This window comes from Strix aluco, chromosome Z, assembly GCF_031877795.1.
Source record: "Strix aluco isolate bStrAlu1 chromosome Z, bStrAlu1.hap1, whole genome shotgun sequence".
NCBI classification, from domain to species: domain Eukaryota; kingdom Metazoa; phylum Chordata; class Aves; order Strigiformes; family Strigidae; genus Strix; species Strix aluco.
Genome location: NC_133971.1, coordinates 39,561,058 through 39,580,538, shown reverse-complemented (window position 1 = coordinate 39,580,538; position 19,481 = coordinate 39,561,058). Strand labels below are relative to the sequence as shown.

Genomic DNA, 19,481 nt, shown 5'->3' with positions numbered 1-19,481 from the left:
TTCTTTAGTGAGAAAGGGAGCAAGGGTGTTCTGGTAAAGAATCAAGATACCATCTTTATTTCATATGCAGTAAAGTTAGACTTTCCTTCCAATCAACTTTTACTATTGCAACCAGCCTTTCCAACTTATCATTATATGGACTAAAGGATTGGGGAGTTGCATTCTCCTGACATCTGCCTCTTAAGAAAATGCATCTTTTGCTAGTGCAGCACTCAAAACATACAAGGGTGTTTGGTTTTGTTTTCTCCGAAGCTTGTCATTTGATCAAACAGATCTCTCAGTACCTGATCTCTGTGCATATGTCTGCTTGTTTGTTTTTCTGTTTTAATTGATGACAATCATGTGTATGTGCCATTAACTTCTTTGGTTAGACTCTTTCTCTTCCACGTATCCTATGAGTATAATAAGGATTACCAACAAAGTAATCTATGCTAGGGTGGGAACTATAGACCTTGGAAAATAATTGGGGTAGATCAAAACTTGGCCCTGTGGAAGGCAAATGGAAATTTTCTCTCCAGCTCTAGCACTGCTGTTTCTTGTAGGATAAGACTTCTTTTCCAGACACCTCGTTCTGTTATCCTAGACCACCCCAATATGAAGCAAAGAGGGCCTGCAATGTTTAACACAAATTAGCCAAGATGACCTTTGATTTTCCAATAATTTAGCATGCTGTTGTACAAATGAGTAATTGGAGGTCATCCTAACAAAGATCAGCAGTGTTTGCATGTAGCAAAGAACCAACAAGTACTGCTTAATTCCACCAGTGCACCTGAGAGCTATAATTAACTCATTTGTACAGCATCTGGCACAATCAGGACAGTAAAGCCAAGAATGAATTCTGTCCAAAATAAAGGTAGTGATAGTAGGCTTTTAACTTTGGAGATAATATAACAAATTAACACATCTCATCAGGAAAAAGATAAAAGTCTTACACGGGCTATGAAGAACTCTTTCAATTCTTTTTTTTTCTTTCTTTTTCTTTTTTTCCCTCTATGTACAAAACATAACAGGTTTTTTTTAGTCTGGAATTCAAATGAAAAAGAACAAGAAAGAGAAATCATCAGATTTTTTTATATTGTTAATTTTTTTTACCAATTTATCTTTAGTTATTTTTCTTATATCTGGCTTACGTAAAACCCAGCTGAAGTGAAATGGAAAGGTACAGGCTCAGCTATACTGTCTGATATTCCTCATTACTTTTTGATTATTTATTTACTGATTTTTCTCTCATGCACTGTATGCAGACAACTTGAAATTAAATGCAGAAAAGCAACAAAGGACATACAAAGTTCCACATGGGTTAGTTTTCTTTTTAAAAGTTTATTTGTTTAGCATAGATGAAAACTTTACCTTTTTCATAATTAATCAAGCAAATAGAAACTTGGGGGCATTCTTTGGATAAATAATAGCAACAAGAGATATTAATGTCATTCCAGCCTATCGGTTTTGGACATAACGTATATGGACTAAGTACCATTCCAGAGAAACCTCACTGTGTGAAGCCTGTATTTTATATAGACAGCTGAGGCAATATAAAGACCTTCAGCAAAAGGGCTTGAGTTCATTGCAGGAACATGAAACTTAGTTATCACTTCCACATAAAGCCACCAGGATGTTTTCATAATCCCCTTTGAGTTCATCCTGTCAATTTAAGCACAAAAACCCACAACTGTTAGAATAATGGTCTCAAATGAAATAAATTTCAGTAGCCATTCAATATACATGTACCAAACATCAGCACTTCACCTAAATAATCACTTGGTAACACATATGTGTTAGTTACAGACTGAGCTTGAACTGAGTACCCTCACTGAAGTTATTCATGCGACCTAGAAATAAACACATGCGTTTCCAGAGTGGAGCAGAGGTAGACAGGCCAGTAAAAAGTCCTGGGAAATCTCATGGAATAAATAAAGAAGAGAAGCACAGAAGATTTCTATCCACCCAGGAACATAAGCTTTTCTTCTCTAGATAACATGAAAATGCCTCCTTGACCAGTGATGTTCAATGTCCATTAATACTGAAACACCATACACATTGTATCTAGGATTGTCTCAAACACAGGCTAATAGTACAGTGTTATTTATTCACCATAGGATCACTTATTCAGCTTGGAAAAAATGAATAATATGCATTAAGTATGCAGTGTAATTATTACACACTATGTTTTCTAAATTTGAAATGACTGCAGAGACATATGAATTGTTTAGTGTAGCCAAGTTACACCTCAAACCATTTGGATGCAATCATCACTTTGGAACATGATGAGGTGATGTAATTACATACCAAATTACGGATATCACACACTCATGAGGGAAGAATAAAAGTGATCTTTGGCACCTAACTGAAAAAGTATCAGACACCGATAAAAATCAAAAGGGCATTTTTGATACGTGTAGGATGTATATTTCTATCCAATCAAGAAATTTTTTTTTTTTTAGTGTTGTCTACTAGCCTCCACAAAGCTGCTTTGCAAGTTTAGCTTTCTTCAAGTCCCTCACTGGTTTAAATTTTCTGGAAAATACATTTGGCAGTCTGTCCCCTTTAAGAAGATTTTTTTTTAGTTTAACTCATTTACTTAAGGTACCTGGAAAGCAGGCCAAATAAATGTCAAGTTAACAACGTATTTTCAGGAGTACCTCAAATGTTAAAAACTAATAGCCAGTTGCATCAAATATCTCCCATAGAGCTGTCAGTGTAATCATCTCCACTCTTCTGCCAATGCACCTTATGTCTGCCCAAGTGCAGGAACCTGGGGATACTGCAGTCTCCATTCAGTTCTTGGCTTCTACTGTAAGATGATAACCTGAGACACGTACCACTACTAACAAATTGCTATAGTTTTTATGACAAAAACATTGCCCCAGAAAATTAATTAGTTCTACCAGCAGGTGGATCATTGTGAACATGAGTTAGCTACAATGAGTTACTCAGGATGAACGGGTGTCTGAGGAGCAGAAGAGTTAACAAACCCTTACTGGACTTCCAAAATCATTTGGTTGTTCTGCATTTCATACGTCATCTGAGAGGAAACCTACCATAATGGCTTGGCGGAGAGAAATGCCATACAGCTTCTTGTAATAGCCTTTAATCTCATTCATATCCACTTCATGGCGCGAAACCATGATTCTGATGAGCTCTTTGTGCTGTGTCCCAAATCCCTGTCAAGAAAAGAGAAAAGAGAAAAAAGAGAAAAGAGAAAAAAGAGAAAAGAGAAAAAAATAAAATAAAAGAAAGGGAAAAAAAGAAAAAAAGAGGCTACTTATGTCATTGAAACATCTTAAATCAAGGTTCTGTGTGTTATATCATCAGACTTCTTTGTGGGTGAACAGAGTCCACATCCTTTAACATCTCTCATGAGGCAGTCCTCTCATGTTTCCTTTCTGTTCCCTATGACCATAATTCACTTCTGATAAGCTGCCTCCACCTCTGCTGGTTTTTTCATACCATTCCTTTTAGCTGTTTCCTAAAAAGAGGCACATCCCTCACTGTGCTTGCTAGACATCAGAGACAACTTAGACTTCACTGCCTTTTTTTATTATTTTTTTAATAGTGCAATGAACTGTGTTTTCATAATATTTCACTCCATTTTCCAAGTCACAGGAGTTATGAAAATACCTGCATACTAGACGGTTTCAGGTTCTCCAGCTGCCTCACTGAACTCAGGTATCAAATTTACCAGAAGGCTCATGGATATCTTGTCAAAGATTAAGCTTCTACAAAGTTCTTGTCCAGATCTGTAATTACTTTCTTATTTAATTTTCACTAATATTTTTGTGGTCTCATAAATAAGAAAAGCTCCAGTTAGCTTTTTGTCATTGTCTACAGTAACAGATATATGTGTGGATGGACAGACGCCTTCCTGAACACACTATAGCAAACAGGCAGCTTCCTCCTATGGAAAGGCACTTAGATGTTTCAAAAGAAGGAGAGAAATATACTGAATTTCCTTCTGCACTCCTTTTTTATCACACAAACGTCTTAGCTCTAGCTAGCTTGCTATTTTTCAGCTTACAAAGCATCCCATGTTTACAAAGAGAAGTTCTTTCTTTAGGTTACCTTCATCGCCAAGTGGAGTTTTTCAGCAAAGAAAGCTGGCTTGCTTGTGGCACACTTCACTGTAATGAAACAATGAGATAAGGTCACATCTGTTATACATGTAACAAGTAACAAAAGGCAAAAGTCTGGAAAGAAAACACTTTAAAAGCAGTCTCAATGTTTCTACCAGCAGATCTTATGTATCTACTTCTTTGTTACCTGTCTTCAAAATATGGGAGGTATAGCAGTTTCTTTCCTGTCTATTCAGAAAGCAGTTCAGTCAGGAGAGAATAGTTTCTGTAAAGACAAGACTGCACTCCCTAGTTTACTGCCACAAAATTAAGAAAGATGTTTCAGTTCCCAAGAAAAAAATGTGAAAGCATTTGTGTCTTCTACAGAAGAGTCGAAGGTTATGATCTGATGTTTTGTAAACCAAGTTATACTAACTACTTGCCCTCCACTTCGGATATTAATAGGGATCTGATGGGACTTATTTTTTTATCCAAAAAACACTTGACTGTGATACAAAAGCTGAGAACAAAATGGGTGTCTGGCTCCTGATTCCATCCCTGGTCCACTAAGAATGATTTAAGTGAGTTACTGACTCACCTTATTGTTCATGAGGAACAGTAATGTTAAGGGTCTTAATATACACTTTATCACAAACCTTTTAAGAACAAAACTGCAGAAGGAAATTTGTTATATTTTTAATAATCATATATTATAAATGTCTTTGAAAAACAAAATTTAGAGAAGAGTGAGTTTGGTTTGGTTTTTTTGAAGACAGGTTTAAAACTATTGGATTTTTGAAACAAATTGTGCCTGTTCTGACAGCTCTTTTTGGCATATTGACTTCCTGTAAAAGTCTTCTTATGTTGGTAACACACCTGTTCTCCTTAAAAGACCTCTCTACATATCAGGAGAGGCATTTCATCATTCTTTAACTTTAGTCATTTATCAACTTTAACGAACTTCAAATAACTCAGTTAAATCACTACGTTGGAATACATTTTCCAAACCTTTAGCAAGTTTCTCAATGAAGCAAAGGAAGCCCAGAATGGTTTCCTATCAGAGCAAGTATGACAGAAGTAAAAGGTAGGTTTTCATACCATCAGTACATATATAGTAATTACAATCTACTGAAAAACTTACCAAGGGCTGTCAGGCAGTTCTCAATATCACCTTTCAGCTCCAAATCCAGTACCTTGTTCATGTCATGCTTGCTGTATTTGGTGTACTTCTGAAAGACTAAATAGGGAAGAAAACTCAGTGAATTGTGATGAAAATATAGTATTCTCCCCTGCACTGCCTCTCACTTATTCTTCCCTCACTGCTGCTGCAGTGCGCACAGATGATTAACTGTAGGCCATCTTTCTCATTTTCTTCAGCCAGCACAGTGTAAAGAGCAGTGTTACTGCATGGACTGGTGGAATCAGCATCAGAAATGGGACTTTATTAGGATGGTAGGGTTCATGTTCCCATTGGTAGGGATAGAGGTGGTCCAGTGACTCCACTGGAGCCTGTGACATTAGATGATACCTCTCTACTCAGGGAAAACTGGCTGAGGAGCAAGACCATGTTGGGGAGCATTGAGAACCCCTGTCACACGGAGCCCTTGGCCTTGTGATCACTGGCCATGTGAGATTTCATGGTAATAGTTTTGTTAACAACTTGTTTGATACTGCTCATCACTCATATGGAAAGAATAGCCAAGCTGCAACTGCACTATTAGTCAGCAAGCATGTGTCCAACTACAGAGACTTCTATAGCAGTCAGAGTCTCATTTGATAATCTACATCTTCTCTAAGTTCATGAGCAGGCCATGTTCAAAATACCATTTCAGCGAACCACAAAGTTTCATCCAACATACCCCTTCGGAGATGTGGGTAGCTTCTCGCAGTAAGAACTGTAACAAACACATTAATATCTGTTCCTTTCCTTTTCTCTCCTGCTTCATACAAGGCCTGTCATAAAGAAAAGAAAGTAATAAAGTTAACATCAGTATAATAAAACTCAAACAGAAATACTGTACTTCTGAAGCTGCCAGGCAAAGGTAGGCCATTGCTTGACGGTAATGAACTCTAGCCCTTGACACAATCCATAACAAAACTCTACACAACCTCAGAGTAACTCTAGCTCTATCAAGTAATACTTCATACTTCATTTATGCCATAACAGTACCTAGAGAACACTATGCAGCTAGAAAATATGTTTTCAGACATTTTACAATCACCATCTAGTCCTTCTGGGTATATTACATATTTGAATCATGATATTTTTTATATATCATGATATGTTTACAGTCTGCATGGGAGTTTAGGACTGGTAGGCTTTCTGCAGACAAACAACATTATCTCTAATATTAAATGGATAAATGTGAAGGAGAAGCCTACTCACCAAGTACTCCTTTTCTTTCCAGGAATGACTTTAATAAAAACTAAGAACCAAATCAGACTCCTTCATTTTCCTCACTCCTTAAACCTCTCTAGAAGTAGTAATGAAAGACCTCCACACAGCAGCAAAGATTTAACAACACTCTCTCTGCACCAAGAGAAATAGTATTGAACTTTTGAACTAAGAGTATTAATTTACTAACCTTCCATATCTAGGGCTGAGAACAAAACTAAACTCATTATGTAGCAGGAATAAAAGCAGTATTGCTCAATGGGCTTTTCATGGTTGGATTTTTAAAAAATCAATTTAAAGCCAATCTACATTTGAATAGTAACAGTGATGTAAGACTCAGGAAAGACTGCTAAGGTTTACCAAGATTTTAACAAAAACAGTCACACTAATGGTGGAAGAAATGAGAGGAAGATCAGTTGTTTATTTTAGAATTATTCAGAAAATAACTGTGAGGTTTACCCAACAATCTTGAAAGCAATAGCTATAGCTAACACACTGCAGAGTTCACACTGGTCAACGTATGGTACCTAGTTCTGCACATACACAAGTACACCCTTGTTCTTCAATTCAAGAACTGTGTTATAAACAGAAGGAAGATTGTGTCTAATTTCTGTAAATGTTCGTCTACTTCATATGGTCTGCACGCTTTACATGAACTAGAAGAGGTCTTGCAGAAATGTTTCTGAAGCTAGATATTAGGGTGAAGATTTAATTTCCTTCAGATAAAAAAGTTTACGTGTACATTTTAAAATAGTATCCCCTCAGAAAAGATTGTTACATAACATACGCATTTCTGTTAGGTCTGCAATGCACAAGATTCAGGTAGAACATTCACAGCCAGATTTTGTAATCTCAGGTAAATCAGATGAAGCTCTGCGGAGTACCAAGTATGATCTTACCCTGGCATCATTGTCAGCAAGCTCATCATTCACATGAGAATCCTCACTTCGGTCAGCCTACATAAATAAATAAAAAAAAAGTCACTGGTACTCACAATTGTTCAGTTCACGAAAACACAGCATTTTAGAGTTCTGCCCTACCAAAGCTGTTGTATTTGTAATCAGCCAGAGCTCACACTTCTGAGGTCATCAGCAACCTATTTCTGAAGTCCTACATTAAAATCTACAGGAAGTATTTTTTTTAGTGTGAAATTACAGGCTTAGAAGCTGTGATTTTCTCCCTGATGACCATTCCATAGACTCCTTTCAAGTTGATTTGAAACCAAAAACTGAAAATCAAACCCATTCACATGGACGTATCAAAAAATAATCCTGTGTGCATGTACAAGCATCATATACATGTACTCAGCAATCATGGAACCAAATATTTATGCATTTTGAAAGGGTCTTTTTACTGGGCAGCTCCAGTGTTAAAAGTCATCTGCTTTTTAACATAAATTCACAAAACATTTTGTCCACTTGTTAGCTCCCTGTGCCTGTCCCATTATCAAACTACTACAAACATAGCTTAACATCAAGCAAAAGGTTTATTTCTACAATTGTAAACTTGTTTTCTCTTTCCATTTCTAATCCATCGACATGACATTATGTCTGTTGTTTTTTCATATGTTTACAGAGAGTTACCATAAGAAAAAATCTTAAAAGTGTAACTGATGAAAAATAGTAAACATCTTTTAAAATGGATTTGAGATCAAATCTCATTATAGCTTGTTTAAGAACAGTTTCATATGGTCTAAAATAGATAAGTAAAAAATCATGCAAGGAAATAGATACCACCTAAATCCTTATTTATTGTATGTCTTTCTCTAAAATAGTCTTGACAACATTAATTTTTTATAATGGGTAATGTCATTCAAGATGCTTAAGCACAGTATACCTTGGCTAGAGCCACCAAAGCCTTCTGAAAGTCTCCAGATGTGTCAGAGATAATGTCTTGTGTCAGATCTCTCTTCAGCACTAAAATCAAAAGAATAAGGATTCATATTTAATCAACTAGATTGACTAGATGATCTTTAAATATCCCTTCCAACCCAAACTATTCCATGATTCTATGATTTTTTCAGACTTTTCCTAATTTCCCACTTTAAAATGCCCACTAGAACTGCTGTTTTCTTACTTTCTCTCATTTAGCTTCAAGAGAAGGGGTGTGTTTGTAACATGTCCTCTATTCCCTGAGATGTGCTGTGAAATTGGAGACTAAATCCCAAATTTGCTGAAAAAGTCCTTCTCCAAGGTCCTGTGGGTGGCGTTGTCTTGAGTTCTTGCTTGTGAAGTACAAAAGAATCTTGAAACTGTTTTTGAGCCATTTGTCTTTCACTCTTGTTTCTGGTTGTTCTTATCGGCACTGAACTCACTCACAGAACTCTTGCAAAAAAATCAAACTATTAATTTGGGCTAACTGAGACTATTTGAATGGAAATATCTTGGAAATGTTTGTAAATAATCTCAGAAAAAAATTATTTAATTAGACAACACTGATTGACTGCAGTAAACTCAACATATATAAGATTGCCCCATTATGTTTTAGTTATCTCTTTGAAGATTTTTCCCCTTTAGTTCACTGGTTGCTCCTACTGCTAATGTTTTCTGTATTGCTAACTCAATAAACTTTTTTTCCAAACCTAGTGAGATCTTAAGAAGTCACCTATGGCTTAATAACAAGAGAAGAAAAGCAGCTGGGTTTTGCTTGCATCCTAGAAAGCATCTAAATGCATGGCCAATTCCATGAGACATCCACAGTTCTGGTGGTCATGATGTGCCTTTTCCTCTGTATTGGGATCTATGTAGATCAGAAAAAGTCAGTATGACCTCCCTCCCCTGCAACTCTTTCAATCTTACGTGAAGCTTCACTTGCTTCCTACAATGTCAGCTTCTTATACTGAGAAGTGGGGCGCTGACTCTAATGTGTCTGCTACAGAGTTATATGATTAATACTTCTTTCTTGCTCTCAATTACCTTCTTTGTAGTATCTGCTGGCTTCTCTGATCTCTCTGTTGTTTCTCGAGGCCAGAATCTCAATTAAGGTATCTTCATCAGTTCCAAGCCCCTGATAAAAGGGATTGAATTTTTAGAAATGTTATTTGATACAGCAAACTTAAAATTTAGAAGAACAGAAATAAGATTAAAATCATGGACTTGGCTGTGAAGACTCCATGCAGAACAAGAAAGAAATATGAAAAGCATTGTGCTTCCATACAGTATTGCTATTTCTGCTTTTTTGGAATTAATTTTTTATCACATTTTATATCACTGCTATCCAAAAGAAGTGCTAAAGGGGCCAAGAGATGCACATAAAACATAGGCAAGTAAAATTTATGAAGAAAAATACCCCCTTCCTTTTTTTTTTTCTCTTATGTAAACACGTATGTAAACACTATGGCTTTCTACCACTACAGCAGCAACTAGTTTTCAGAAGGCAGAAAGAGTTAATAATAGAATCTCCTCCAACCCTGAAATTCAGCAGAGATTTTTGGGTCTTCTTCTCAGAACCTAGATTACCAGTACAGATTTATTTTACAAAATGGGGTTAAAATGAAGACAATACACAAGCTTTGAAATCCAAGTCCAATGTCATATACAGGCCCTGATAATTATTTATGCCCTCTAGGAAAGTTTTCCTCAGAAGTGTTTGCCTTACTTTCATAGAGGCTCTTAATTCTTCAGCATCAAACTGAGCTGGAGTTTTAAGCAGAGCCACAACAACATCTTCCAGGTGGCTTTTCAGAACTTTTTTCAAGGCTTCTTGCAGACTCTGTGACAGGAATAAGAAATACACTAAGCCAGTAAACGGTAAAAAGCTGCTGTTCAGCTACAGTCCAAAAATTAGTCTGGTCTCTCATGAATCTTAGTCTACATCATTCCTTTAGCTACTAGAAAGAATTATGAAGCCCTACTTGAAATTTTTAATTTGACACCTTTATGTTAATCAAAGTGTCAGGGCTTTTGATTAAGTATTCAGGAGTGCTTTCACACATTGAAGTTCAGCCATATTCACCCATTTACAGTATCAGAAGAAGACTCAAAATAGGCTTCTTGTTTTTTAACAGAGGTAATACTATATTACTGTTATGATTATGACTGAGTTTCTTATCTGGATAACATTTTAATTCATCCATATATTGCATAGAGGATATAGAATTTGCAGTGAAAACTCTGTGGACACAGTGTAACATCACCCTACACAAAAATTCAAGTCCTGAAGTTAAGATTTGGGCTATATTCTAATTTGACCTAAATTTAAGCTAAAAAAAAAAAAAAATCTGATTTAGTCTGCCTCCTATCTGGAAATGGTCAGTGCTCTATTTTGTTACATTAAAAGTTACAGCCCTCTTCTCCACCAAGTATGTGTCCAGATTGTGGCTGTAAGAGTGAGAAGGTCAACTTGCTTTGTCAGGATACCTAAACCAATGAGATTATTTCAGAAGCAAGCACTGCATCCACAGTTATTTCTGTTCTGCTTATGGTGGTGTGCCAGGAACCAGTGTATCTAATAATCTAACAGCATTAGTCTCCCCATGTCTTTGAAATTATAGTTTAATTTAGGTCTTTAAAAAATATAATTGCAAGGCTGAAGCTTCCTCTGAGGGGGGAGACGGCTGTGAAAACCACAGGTAAGGTTTCCTGAAAAAAAACAGGTAATCTAGGCTAAAATGAGATATTAGGCTTTTTTTCTAAGTTGGCCTTTAAAAGGTACACTCAAAGGAATCATTTTCCAAGGAGAAAATGCTCAGTAACTCTGGTATGCCAACTGTGTAATTGTAATTTCAATTTAGAGTTACAGGTTCAACTTGAGAAAATTTGTTTTTCCAGAAACATGCAGAAATTTCCAAGCTTCTCAGTTCCAGGGACTAGCAGTTCTACCACTCAAGAGGTAGAACATTGCACCCTGTATACCCATACCTATCGTATCCTATTTAGTATTCTATCTGGACTTAAATATTTGGAGATGCCTCAACGTCCCCTTTTCCATCCCACCCTTTCAGCAGACTGTCTCCCAGGTGGTAGTGCTATCTCTGCATTCCCATTGATTTAGTGATTTAAAGGATGTCTAGCACATTCAAACACCTGGAAAGTCAGAACTTCAAAATTTTTCTTATTTCAAAATAGTGGCCACCATATTCAAAGCCTCAGCACTGGCAATGTAGTTGCAGAGTATTATCATTCTGTAATGGTTTTCACAAAGTACAGAAGGCAGAAGACTCTAACTTTTTGTTCTGTGAAACTAAAGCTGTATGTACCATCTGAGCCAGGAGCCACACTGATATTCTGGGTGTAAATTTAAGCTTGTCTTGAATATACTTTACCTTTCCTTTAGCCTGCTGATAGGCAGCTTTGATCTGCTGACGTTGAGCATTTGTTCTTTTAGTCAAGATGTCAATGATGGTGGCTTCATCCACACCTATGAGTCACCAAACAACAAAATGTCTACTATATTTGGAAATATAGCAGTCTCTAGTACATCATTTAGCCAAATAATTTATTTTTTTGATTATTTACTTTATGCCATATTTTGATTTTTTGACACACCGAAGCTTAACCAGATGAAAACTTGTAATCATCTACTGCCTTACTAGTGATGTAGTGAAAAAAACAAATAAATAGATTCCCATAGAACATAGAAACCCATGTTTTACCATTTCATACAGGAAGTCTTAAAGTCTTATGAGTGCAGAATTTACAGTACAGAATAAGTAAAAAAAAAAAAAAAAAAAAAAAGAAAAAAAATCATAGTCATTTAATCTCAGTAAATCAAATTGAAAAAGGTTTCAAAGTACAGGCAAAGTGCCAAATGTCAACTTCATTAAAGGAGAGAAGCGCAAGAGAAGCATACATTACATTATCAGCATATTCACTGCCTTTTCGTGGGATTTTATGGAAATCAAATCAAAAAGTATTAGTATGGTAGGTTATAATATTTTTTTATTCTCTAGAAATTAAATTTTTACAACCCTTCCTTCAACATATTCAAAAACTGTAATGTAATATTAAGGTCTGAAATTATAACACAACATCAGGATATCAAAGAGTTGAGATTCTTTACCAAGTGGCATAATTTAATGTATTGCCAAACTCTTAAAGGCAGAGTCACCTCTCCTGCTTGACATTGACTCTCACTCTGATATTTTATTCAGTGCTATTCTCAGAATTCCCTAAGGAAGAGTCCTAATGTAGCAGGTTAAATATTTACTCCTCCTACCCTTTACAGTAATAGCTTTGTCCAAAGCAACAACATCAGCTGATGGATCGAAGTTAGGGTATGACTGTACTCCAGGGCCACCTTTAGAACTTTTCTGCAGAGGGGAAGAAAAATAATAAATTGCTCATTCCAAAGAATATTTTTGCAAAGCAACAGTTTTAGATGCCTAAATAAACCATGTATTTGGGATTGCCTATTATAGGATTATCAAGGACCATACACAGTTTTGTAACTACAGAGCACTAAACAGAATCAGTAATGGATATGCATTGGATGTATTCCTTTCACACTTCTTATATTAAACAGAAAGTACTTCATATATTGTTTTAGGTACCTGAAGGTCTACTTCTCAGAGTAAATTGGATTACACAGGAAAACACTTCTGAACTGTCATATTAGGCAATTATGTCCAAAGTTTAAAGATTCTAAAACCATAATTAAATCCTACAGGTACTGTCAGTAAAGTGCTACTAATTTCTTTGCGCATCTTATGCAAATGGGCTGTACATCACATTAAGTGACTTCTCAGCTAACTCATATCTAAGGCTACAAGCACTTCTTGCATGCAAGATCTTGGAGAGTTCAAGCCTAATCCTACCAGGAAGTGGAGAACTGTTACACAACTTCTTTGAAACTTGAGACGTAACCACACTTTCTTCACAGGCATTATCTACTGGCTGCCTTTGGTGAATCCACTCCTAGATGGGCACTCCCTTGTCAATGTCTAAAGAGCTCTGGGAATAACTAGGGATGACGAATTCCACTATGTGACAGATTATGTGGCTTGCCCTAAATCAACAACATGACAAATCAAGTTACTGGTAGGGTTTATAACCCAACAGCACTACCTAACCAATATCTACTTCATTTACAGAAACTATAAAATGCCCTAAGATTCTTGGATGAAATTTATATATAAAATTTCCACTGGTATGATACATGGTGAGATATTTTTTTATTAAAAAAACCCAAACACAGTAGTATAGCTAAACTTTTTCAGAATCACCTATATCCTTTCTATTTCAACAACTCACTATTTCAATTTTTTTTAAATCCTTTGCAACTAAAGTTAAATAGCACAAGAGAAATGGCAAGGTCTTATGGATACATGTTTTACATACAGCGTTCTGTATTGATTTTTTGTGCACTTCAAGATGTCTGATAATTGAACATTCAAATCCCTACACAGTTATATCACTAGGACTTGCAAGAGAGCAGAGGGATATTTAAGGCAGTGTCTTGCACACTTTTGAAAATATCACTGGGACTTCTGTGATAAACCAACAGAGGAATGGAACTAGTTCGCTGTCTGTTTCCCAGGCACAACAGGTTAGTCTTTGTATCTGGTTTCCATGACAAACTTATCTGCTAGCAATAAAAAACTGTCTGTAACCATGACAATCAGAATAACTCAGGACCCTGGGAGTGCAAAAGGGATAGGATGGGGGAGGCAAAGATTTATGTCGTGGAGTCAAAATTAGAAAATCCACAAAGGTCTAGAGCAGAAAACTTTATTTATTGAAATTTCCCCCTTATGTTCAGTAATTTGAAACATGAAAGTTCTTTCAGGACCTCCTGGGACATCACAATATACAGCTTTACCTTTGCTAACAGTCATTTCAGTATCTTAATCAATTTCTTTATCACAGATTGTCCACATCTTCCTAGTGTAGTAACTCTTGACATCTCACCAGAAGCCTCCCTTCTAATCAGTATCAGTACTGATCGTCTGAGATGTTTTATTAAACACCATGACTCTTTCCACTGTAAGCATGACATATGACTAGGACAAACACTAGTGACTTCAGTTCCTCCTTTACATTCCTGGGCTCCAACTCATGCCTTCCTGTACCTCATCCCAAGAGTCATTTTTCTCATGTACATCATCTAAACATGTTCCTACACATTCACACACCTGTGCATCAGCTTCCTACCTTAAAGAGGACAATTTGAGTGAATCAGTGATTGGCCACTGGAATTACAATTTCATTACAGTAACTAGCTCTGCCTAGGAATTGATAACTAGACTGATATGTGCAAATAAGAGTAATTTTTCATCTGATAGCAGCCTTACTAGGTTATTAAATTAATTATATGCTGCAATAAAATTGTGTTCCAGTTCCAATCTGCTGGAGTTTTGCCATTGTTTTTCCTCCCTTTGACTATATAAAAGACTTTTGGTGGCCTATGCCTTTAAATCACTTCTAAAAGTACTTGAAAATAAGCATGATGCTCTCAAAAGGTGATAATACTTACAATGCATTCCTGCTCCTGATTTTCCATGAACCATGCCTGTTTCAGAAATTCTGACACCATGGCCATGTTGACAGTTTCTGGGAAAAGATGCATCAAGTTACGAACTGTTTTTCATCAAGTTACAAACCATTTTTCATTTTGCACCAGTGCAAGTCAAGGTTTCCCATTCTCAAAATCCTTTCTCTTGCACTATGATATGCAGGGGTTAGTTTCCCAAGCAGTAATTGGCCTGTGCTACAGGAAGCAGGTAAATTTTATGTCTGGCAGGTGACGCAGTACTCCACAACTTCATGCTCACCCTACACCCTTAGCTGGTTGCAGAAGTTTTAATTAGAAATAGAACAGTAAAGTAGTTGGACTATTTACTTATTTACTACGGCAATACCTAAGCATTAGCATTGACTTACAAAGGGAAGTTACCAGAAACAAATTAAAGTCTGTCTTTCCCCATTACTTAAGGTATCAGCTATGTCATTTAGGTTACTGAATATTTGAATCTGCTCAAATTCAGTGGTAAAAAAGTATTCTTGTCTGATCATTTACCAAGGTTGGAGCTCTTGTGTGTGATGTTAAGACTAAAGATTGTGAAATATACTTGTTAAATACACTCTCATGTAATTTCTTTGACTAGCTCTTTCCTAAGGAAGATGAGTAAAATCCCACAGTTTCAGCTACATTGTTCCATATTTCTTACATATTTCCTCAAATTTCTACAAAAGAGCATTACCCATTTAAGAAGGGAGAAAAAGTAATTTTTCCTTTTTATCACTCAAAATGAAAATCAGTCCAGCTTTTCCATAAGATACCATGCAGAAGAGGAAAAAAGAGCAATGGTGATGTGATTTGACACTGAGCACCCAAAAATAATGAATGGGTTGCTTTATAACAACTTTTGTGTGAGGAATATTCTGTTTGCTAATACAAACAGTGAGGGAACAGAGACAAATAATGTTTTATCAAATAAAGTATTTTTGGTGTGCTCAAAATAGATTTTTTTTTTTTTTTAAACACACTACCATAGCAAACTCTAGGGAAGGCTTGGTTTTAAAGCATACATATAAACAGTAAACTAAAGATAATATTGCTAGGTAAACCAGTGTCTTTGAAGCGACAAGATGCTATCTGCAGTCTTGGGGTACAAATCATATACATGAGTATAAAAAATGATGTTGTTTATGCTGCAAATTCACTTGCCTTACTTACGTCCTTGTGTCCCATAGGAAGGGCAAAGAGCAGTCATTTAAAGTCACACGCATCTAAGACCAAGCAGTGCAGCTGCAGCCTAGCTGCTTCTTTCCCTCATAGCAAAACTGTAAAATTTACTTCCCCGTTCAGCTGACAAAAAAGCAAAAACTACCTCCCACGGCCCGTCTCCAGCCCTCCAGCTCAGCTCCACCCTTCCCTGCCCAAGGCGGGAGCCTCTTACACTCCCCCTTCCCCAGAAAACTCTTGCTTCTGTGCAAGAGCACAAAATTGCGCTCTGCCTGTTCGGCTAGAAAAACTGAAACTGACTCCAAATCTGTGTGTTACTTAAAGCAGCCGTCATCTGGGTAAATAATGGTCAGAATATTGTGTAAATTTTAAGGAACAACTTTTATGCATGTGTCATTTATTGAGGATCAGAAATGCATACTTATGTTGCTATTAAAAGCAGTATTTTATCAAGCTATTATAGTGACTCGTGTACCCTTCTTGTATTGACAGAAGAAGTATATAAGGCCAGATAAAGTGCTATAGTATCTAAAGTTCTGCTGCATTTTATAACAGCACGCATAAAGGCTATATGCAGCAGGATGAAGACATTTTGAAGTCTCCATTCACCGACAGTGACATGTATGGATATGTCTATCAACTAAATAGGTTCACAGAGTGTATAATCGTTTGAAACTAAGAACCAACAGTCAATCTCACAGCATCAGATCTGAGAAGAGGGGGAACAAAAACTGCTTTTTCATTGATACAGTAACACTTTGCAGGGAGTGTTGGCTAGCTCCAAGGAAAACTGCTAACATCATTTCTTCTGCCTGTCCTCACCCCACACCTCACACCCAACTCTAAAGGTTTTTCTGCATTTGAGGATGACTAACTAGAGCAGAAGGCTGCTAGCCTATGCTAAATTTGGTTTATTAAATCTCTAAACCTTTATGTCTATTCTAATTTAAATTACAGATACAGTAAAAGAATCCCGCGCCTTAAAAACTTTTTTTTCTTCCTTTTCAAATACAGACACTTTGGCATGTAAATCCACCTATTTCCACCTAGTAAACAAATAGTGCCATTTTAACAAAATTCAAAGTAGTCAATGGCTGTTGAGAGGGGCTAAAGACCTTACGCTGCTTAAATTGGCTCAGAAAGTTAAGGAAGCACCTTACTTATAAAATTGTCTGCCTGCTTTATAGAAAACTATGGCTAATAAGAAAAAAGAAGACTGGAATCTAGGAAGACAGCCAGCCCTGACAGAGTCGAGACCTTTCTCAATGCTTTAACTCACACCACTCTAAAATGCAAACAGCTCCTGTAAACAATACCTAGATCCAGGAGGGATAAATTCAGTCAAAATATTATTTTAATTTAGCATGAAAAGGACTGGAAGAACTGATGGCTTTCTGCCATATATTTTCCTCTACTTTTGAGCTCAGGACAAAGTCTATGAACAGAGAGAGGAAAAAATATAGGTACCTACAGAGTGGTGCAAACTGAAGGTACTGTAGAAAAGAGTGACACTTCTTTCTGCTTACTCCATATCAAACACCTATTTGAGATTTATTCTGTTTAATAATATATTGTCCAGGCCATGTGTCTCACTTCCCAATCTGGAATGCATAGATGACCCTAGATGAACTTAAAATAGATGTCCGTAGATGAACTTAAAAGTTCTCAGTTTGAAATATACTACTATTTTTATACATTTTATAATTCCCAATTGGAATGATCAACATTGCAACTGGAATGAAAAAATCAAACAGAGATACAGACTGAAAGCCCTAACTGTTGCTTCATAAGAATTACTGCAATATTGCTTTCTGGCTGGCTCCCAGTTCCCAGAAGATGCACCCCTGAACCAGACATATGCACGTTTTTTAAAGTTTTGAGAAAATACTCAATATTTATTTATTTTAAATATATACTTTAAATATACTTTATATACTTTAAATATAATATACTTTAAATAAAAAATATTTAAAGACACAAACTAAACTTTCACACTACAGTCTGTGTCAAACCACATCATTTTTCCTTGCTTATTTAACCATATCATGAAATATATCAGATATAACATCTCTGGTTACTGTCTAGTGCTAGTTACCAGGATCTTGATGTAAATTAAGGCCCTTCCACCTTATCAGAAAAACAGGCAGCGGATCTGACAAAATAATTTATTTTACACTGGGAAACCTACTGAATATGAATGAAAACATCAGAGAGAAAAACAATCTCATCCTTGGAAAATTCAGTGGAAAGTTTTAGCAGAACAAACTCCAGATTATTCAGTCCTTATTTATCTGGCTTTGACTAAGTGCTTAGTCACAAACCCACAGTTTTGCTTTATGTCTGGAAAAGATTGCCTTATTTCCATCACTTGCATGAGCAAAGACCCCCTCTACAGTTCTAAAGCAGCAAACTGTTGTTGAAGTAACAACAGCTGTTTCTTTAAGTTTCCATACAAAACACATTAGTCTTCCAGGAACTCCAGTTCTACTGCAGATTTCTACAGCAGCCTATTACAAAGGCAAAGAGAAAGCGTAGGAAACAGTGAACTCCCAATAAGCTTGCTTTTAATTTTTAAGGGATTTTTTTCAATTCCTTACAAGCATTAAATAAAAGCAGCGACTGTCCAAGCCCTTCTGTGTACAGGAAACATTTCAAAACTTAAACAATTTCTCCTGCCCACACCCATCTTTTCTTGCCAGCAACTCCAACCCACAGAATATTGCACCAGGTCGATTGACAAATTTAGAGTACAATTCTTAGTTTGTCAGGTCTACAGAGAGCAGCAGAGAACTACAAAAACCTACCTTCTTCCTCACAAATACTACTTTTCAGGGCGGCACAGTCAGGAGTAAGAGAGAAGCGGATTCTCAATGCTTTTATAGCACCGCACGAGAGACCCCACCTAGCAACCACAGTGTTTCCACAGCCCCAACAACCATCTGGTCTTTGCAGCAGCTAAATCTGGGTGCTGTCCAAAACACAGAACCACACAAAAAAGTCACTGCAAAACTATGTGCTGGAGAAAGCAAGAGCAGATTTCAGAACGGAAAAGACAACGAATGAGTGTGCTGTGGTAGTTCTCCTCCCCTGCCACGGCCACATCCCTCACTGTAGTAAATTGCCATAAATCTTTTGGGATCATAAGATTAAAATGTTAAAAAAATTAAACCTGAGTTACTTCCTTCACATTTTGACATATCTGATACCACTTCAAAGTGAATATATTAAGATACATCTTTGCTCAGTCAAACTTTGAGAGAAAAAAGAGTGGAGAAGAGTCAATGTGGCTTCCACGCTTCACTGAGCTCTGATGGCTATTAGCTCTGCTTCTTCTGCACATGAGTCTGTGGCAGAAACGGTTCAGGAATAAGACATATCTAAAACTTAATATTGATATCTTTTTTTTTTTTTTT

General features: G+C 36.5%; 1 protein-coding gene across 2 annotated transcripts; it reads right to left on the bottom strand.

Annotated features, from left to right (window-relative positions):
• Window positions 1-1,300: 1,300 nt before the first annotated feature.
• Window positions 1,301-19,007, bottom strand: ANXA1 (annexin A1). 2 transcript variants are annotated; one of them, XM_074812976.1, is made up of 13 exons: window positions 18,873-19,007; window positions 14,857-14,933; window positions 12,601-12,694; window positions 11,708-11,802; window positions 10,042-10,155; window positions 9,360-9,450; window positions 8,281-8,360; window positions 7,344-7,400; window positions 5,909-6,002; window positions 5,191-5,286; window positions 4,060-4,118; window positions 3,039-3,161; window positions 1,301-1,641 (listed from the first exon to the last, which is right to left on the bottom strand). In XM_074812976.1, the coding sequence occupies exons 2-13, from the start codon at window positions 14,920-14,922 to the stop codon at window positions 1,582-1,584; spliced, it is 1,029 nt and encodes a 342-aa protein (XP_074669077.1). In that variant the 5' UTR covers window positions 14,923-14,933; window positions 18,873-19,007; the 3' UTR covers window positions 1,301-1,581. The 2 variants fall into 2 exon arrangements, with proteins under 2 accessions (XP_074669077.1, XP_074669076.1); XM_074812975.1 differs by lacking the exon at window positions 18,873-19,007 and adding an exon at window positions 16,060-16,078.
• Between the last annotated feature and the right edge of the window lie 474 nt (window positions 19,008-19,481).

What these genes read in the sequence shown, in the direction of transcription:
- ANXA1 (XM_074812976.1), bottom strand. Translation starts at nt 14,922, where the DNA reads ATGGCCATGGTGTCAGAATTTCTGAAACAGGCATGGTTCATGGAAAAT. An exon ending in ATCAGGAGCAGGAATGCATT is followed by an intron (nt 12,695 to 14,856) that starts GTAAGTATTATC and finishes TCCCCTCTGCAG; the next exon opens with AAAAGTTCTAAAGGTGGCCC. An exon ending in TTGCTGACAATGATGCCAGG is followed by an intron (nt 6,003 to 7,343) that starts GTAAGATCATAC and finishes TCTTTATGACAG; the next exon opens with GCCTTGTATGAAGCAGGAGA.